This window comes from Eimeria maxima, genomic scaffold, assembly GCF_000499605.1.
Source record: "Eimeria maxima Weybridge genomic scaffold, Emw_scaff1620, whole genome shotgun sequence".
NCBI lineage: Eukaryota > Apicomplexa > Conoidasida > Eucoccidiorida > Eimeriidae > Eimeria > Eimeria maxima.
The window spans coordinates 1-5,409 of record NW_013563563.1 but is presented as its reverse complement, the minus strand read 5'-3'; the positions used below and the strand labels follow the sequence as shown (position 1 = coordinate 5,409).

General features: G+C 39.5%; 1 protein-coding gene across 1 annotated transcript in view; it reads right to left on the bottom strand.

Annotated features, from left to right (window-relative positions):
• The window catches only part of EMWEY_00054210 (poly(A) polymerase, putative), a gene marked incomplete at both ends in the record, with an annotated part of 3,273 nt that extends 601 nt beyond the window's left edge, over positions 1-2,672 (bottom strand). Inside the window, 5 exons of the mRNA XM_013477673.1 lie at positions 277-306; positions 431-529; positions 657-827; positions 1,098-1,478; positions 1,743-2,672. Of these exons, the coding sequence (XP_013333127.1) occupies positions 277-306; positions 431-529; positions 657-827; positions 1,098-1,478; positions 1,743-2,672 (1,611 nt within the window). The remainder of the gene's footprint in view (positions 1-276; positions 307-430; positions 530-656; positions 828-1,097; positions 1,479-1,742) is intronic.
• Positions 2,673-5,409: the final 2,737 nt, after the last annotated feature.

The following is a 5,409-nucleotide window of genomic DNA, read 5'->3' as shown; positions in this document are numbered from 1 at the left end:
AAAAAAAAAAAAAAAAAAAAAAAAAAAAAAAAAAAAAAAAATATTTTTTTTTTTTTCTTCTTATTTGCTTTCTTTACGAATTTATTTGCTTTATATATATACATATATTTTATTTATTAGTAACAGCAACCATAAAATATTAACAAATTAAATGATCGGAATATAAGCATGCAATATATTGTACACATATATATATATAGCACCAAACAAATGAACAAACAAACAAAAAAATATATTCATAAACCCTAAACCCTAAACCCTAAACCCTAAACTCACCGGCCAGCCATTTATTAACTCCACAAACTCCTGAACAAACACAAGCGGAAACCCTCAAGCTCAGCGAATGAAGAATTTCCCAACTCCTAAACCCTAAACCCTAAAAAACCCTAAACCCTAGAAACCCTAAACCCTAGAAACCCTAAACCCTTACCGCGATAGCAGGTCGCAAATCGCAGACCGCTTCTCCAGCCTTGGGAGTCGCGAAGGTCAAGGCAATTAACATCGAAGAACTCTCAGACCATTCAGGATCCTGCACCACAAACCCTAAACCCTAAACCCTAAACCCTAAACCCTAGACCGTAGACCCTGGAAGGGGGTTCTACAGCACTCAAAAAAACTAAGGGTATAGGGTTGAGGGTTTAGGGTTTGTGGTTTACCTGGGAAGGAAATATAAGAGGAAGAGGCCTAATAGTCATTTGTAGGTCTCTGGCGTTGTTGCTGCTGTTGAAGCTGCTGCTGCTGCTGCTGCTGCCGTGGCTCAGTCGCTCTAAGGAACGAACTAAATGCCGCACCTTCGATTCAACCCATCCTCGCCACTTACGTTGAACCTAACACAATGCAGTAGCAGCAGCAGCAGCAACAGCAGCAAAATATGATGCAGCAGTAGCAGCAGCAGCAGCAGCAGCAGCAGCAAACAGCATTAGCTACAGCACGACCCAACACCAGCTAAAGCAACAAGAAAAGAAAAAGCAGCAGCACGAGCACAATCTCCACCGCAATCACCATTAGCAGCATTAGCAGCAGAATCATTAGCAGCAGCAGCAACAGCAGCAGGAGCAGGAGCAGCAGCAGGAGCAGGAGCAGCAGCAAATACTTACAGCCTCTGATTTGGCTAAGACTTGTAATTCTAAGAAATGTTTGAATACCGCCAAATAATCAACAGGCGTTAAGACATCCAACAATACTTCCCTCCATGCCTGTAGTGTCTGTGGCTCTTTTGTTGTTGTTGCTGCTGTTGCTGCTGTTGCTGCTGTTGGTGTTGCTGCTGCTGCTGCTGCTGCTGTTGCTGCTGTTGAACCTCCTGCTATTGATGTATTATTATTATTACCTGCTGCTGCTGCTGCTGCCCATGCACCAAATCTCTTAGCTGCTGCCTCTAATTCCTCAGAAATAACTCTCTTTGTTGAATGGGATACATTATGTGTTGAATTCATAGCAGGAAATGCTGGTGTTATTATCTTCAATAAATGATGACGATCCTATACATAAACCCTAAACCCTAAACCCTAAACCCTAAACCCTAATTAACCCTAATTAACCCTAATTAACCATAATTAACCATAATAAACCCTAATAAACCCTAATAAACCCTAATAAACCCTAATATATAGTGCCATTAAAATGTTCTACATACAATAAACAACAACCCCAACAACCCCCACCACCAACAAGAACAAAACAAATAAAATAAATAAATAAATAAATTAAATAAATAAATAAATAAATAATGAATATAGATTTACCTGTACATATAGCTGTGGGTTCCATACTTTGAATTCAGGTACTCCCTTAACAGTTTGTGATTCTTGTATTTTGCATAGAACAACAGGACTTCTACTCCATTGCCATTGTGTATATACAGTAAAGAATCTTTGTATAATAAGAGAAGGAGGGAAATTAGGATATAATTGGCAACATCTAGCAACAAGAATAGCCCAACTTATACCACCAAGATAACCCATTACATTACTATATATACCCCTACTTTTTGCCCATTGTTTAATAAATCGTAAACTTGTCTTAAATACTAATTTATTAGGTACTAATGTTAATAACATATCTGCTACCCTACTACCATTAAGACTTCTTGCTGTTTTCTCATCAGTATGACGTAATATATCATTATCTTTATATAGACCTATCCATGAGGTGGGTATACACCGTAGATATAAACGTGCAAATAATAAGTCTATATCTACACCAGAGAATGTAAACTTTAATACAGGTGTATAGGCATCAGGTACAGGTGTTATTTTTTTTATACGATTATCTTGTTGTAATTTAAGAAAAAAAGAAGAAAAAAATAAATCACGTGTAATATGTTTAGGACATACACATAATGCATCTATATCACTACCAGGTGTACATACACCTAAACGGTATGACCCAAATGTGAATATTTTTCCTCCTGTATATCTAGCCTCTGTAGGATCTAATCCTTGTTCTATACCACACTCTATTATCCAATCTCTTAATAATTTATTTAATTCCCCTAATACAATTTCTTTCTCTCTTGCTCCTGCTGCTGTCTCGTATACACCTGAATATCTTAATATTCTTACCAATTCTACACTCTTATGTAAATCTATTATACTTCCTGTCTTTAAGGAAATTGGTCTTGTTACTCCATACTTATATCCTATACAAGTTGTTATACGTGGACAGTCACCCATCACGTACGCCTCCAACGAATTTGGGCTCAATGTAGACGAGCCTGTAGTACACGTAGTAGAGGTAGACGTAGAGGACGAAGACGTAGAGGAGGTAGAGGTACAGGTAGACGAGGACGTAGAGGAAGAAGAAGAAGAAGTATTATTTGTATTACTTGTAGTATTAGTAGTAATAGATGTTATACAAGATGATGATGATTGAGTTAATACACTATTTCCTTCTATTGAGGAAGAAGAAGAGGAAGAAGAAGAAGAAGAAGAAGGAGAAGAAGGAGGAGGAAGGGATGATGTATGGATACTGTCTGATGAAGATACAGGTGTCCATACACTTGAAGATACTGCTGTTGTTGTTGCTGCTGCTGTTGTTGCTCCTGAATCAGGGCCAGCAACAGAAGGGGTAGCAGCATCAGTAGGAGCAGGAGCAGCAGAAGAAGGAACAACAACACCAGGAGGGGAGGAAGAAGAAGAAGGAGGAGGAGGACCACCACCAGGAGGAGCTCCGGTACATGGGGATGGTGATAATAAACATGCAGCAGCTGCTGCTGCTGTAGCACTGTTACCACCAGGAGGTATCATTGCTGTTCTATATGCTGCTGCTGCTGCTGCTGCGGCTGCTGCTGCAGCTGTCGTTGCTGTTGCTGCCGCACTTGATGATGGACCCCCAGGAGGCATCCGAGGGGTCGGGTGATGTAATTGCTGCATTTCAATCACTTATTTAATAATATATACAAATAAAAAGAAGAAATGACGCCAATAGAGGCAAAAAACCTGCAAAGAGGCGCCCTGTCGTGTATATATACATACATATATGATTATACATATACGTATATACGAAGAGAGGGGGTGTGGCGTGTGTTGAGCGAAAGCAAGAAAAAAAGCGCTTTTTAATTTCGTTTTTATACATAAAAAGAGAAAAACAAGAAATTATACATTTAGTGCCGCTTTTTTCCTCAATTTTAACAAAGCGACATACTCCATTGCCGTTGCTGATGTTGCTTTCTGTAGACGGCTATAGGGAATAATAAACTTGAATGATTGAATATATACACCTTGCGGTGTATAGGCAGCTCAATCCAATAAACTTTTTCCTTAAGTTTCTTATATACCCTTGTCTTTCTTTCTTGAAATTAGATCCTTTTACTCCCTTCCCTTTTAATTTAATCGCGCCTTTCCGCCTCTGCATGCATACAGCCGCTACAGAAGCAAGAGAGAAGCCTCGCAGCCCCCTCTATGGTAAACAACCTTCAGGTGTACGTATATGTGTATATTCATTAACAACCGTATAACAATAACAACAGTATATTTAATTAAAAGTATTTATTCTTTATTTAAATCCTCCATAGTAATTTCATTTACCTACAGCAGACAAGCTCATTACTTATTGCCACCGTCGGCTGATGGCTACCTCTGCTTGTTCATCTAGCTGCAAAAACAGCTGTGGTGGTCATATAAAGATATCAATAGAGACGTGAATAATAAACAAAATAAATATATTTTAATTAATTCTTTTCTTATTTGATTTCATTTAAACATATAAATTAATCTTACACAGCGGTTTATCATGGATTATATTAGCATCCCTTCCTTATATGAGCTGGCAAACTGACATCACCGCCGCCTCTACACTAAATAATTCATTCTTTATATGGCTTATACTCCCTCACAGTTAATCTGTCTCTGATTAGGAGCATCAAGAATAAAACAGTTGTTGCTGCTTCTGCTGCTGCAGCTGCTGCAGCTGCTGGTGGTTGTTGCTGCCGGTGGTAGGAACAATCGTTCTAAGAGGAAGACAATATGATGAGCAGCAGGAGAGTCAAACTATTTACGGCTTGTGTCCTATAAAAGAATATTATTTCTCCCCTCTCCTTATATGCAATAGGCACAGCGACACATCGGCCTATGGTGTATAAGGGAGATGAAGTTGCTGCCTGCTAGGCGGGTGCAGCACGCTGCAGCACACCACTGTGCTGCAGCACTTGCTGCAGGACAGTCCTACATAAGTATATACACAATTATAATGATGTACAGTTGTATACAACATATAACAACGCCAATCAGTCTATCCTCTACATCTATAACCACCCCCACCTCTACCCACCAAGAGAGAGAGTATCGTTGCCTGTCTGGTGTATCTACTGTTCTATTGCTCCTCTAGCAATTAGCTACCTTGTTACCTCCGTCTTGTTAGCTGATTGTTATACTTTTCCCTTTATTAGTAATTCATCTATTTGTATCCCCATTTCTTTCCCAAGGAAGGAGGAGTCCCTGTCCCTGTACTCTGTGAGTATAGTTGAGGTTGCTGCAGCGGGGAATTCAATGAGGCCCATTAGGCAGCATACTTGCTGCTGCTGCTGCTGCTGCTAGTAGTAGTAGTAGTAGTAGATATTTATAATAATTTAGTGTATAAATACTTTTTTTCTTAATTATTTCCTCCTCTACTGTATGCACTAACTTCGTTGAATCCTTCAAATCGTGTTGGTCTTAGTAAGACCATCATGATGAATTGCATGCATTTCTCCATTGTCTACCGCTGCACTTCTTTATGGGGCTGGATACCCGTCAATCCTTTCTCTTATAGATTGTATTCTTACTCTTCTTACCCTACATAATGTAGTTAATGGGGGGCACAGGGACGAGAGGACTCTCTCCTCCCTCTCTACCATCTACAGATCGGTAGGATCGTCAAGAGGACCATCGGCCTCAAGCTGTGTGTTCAACCAATCCAACGTAACAGTTATTA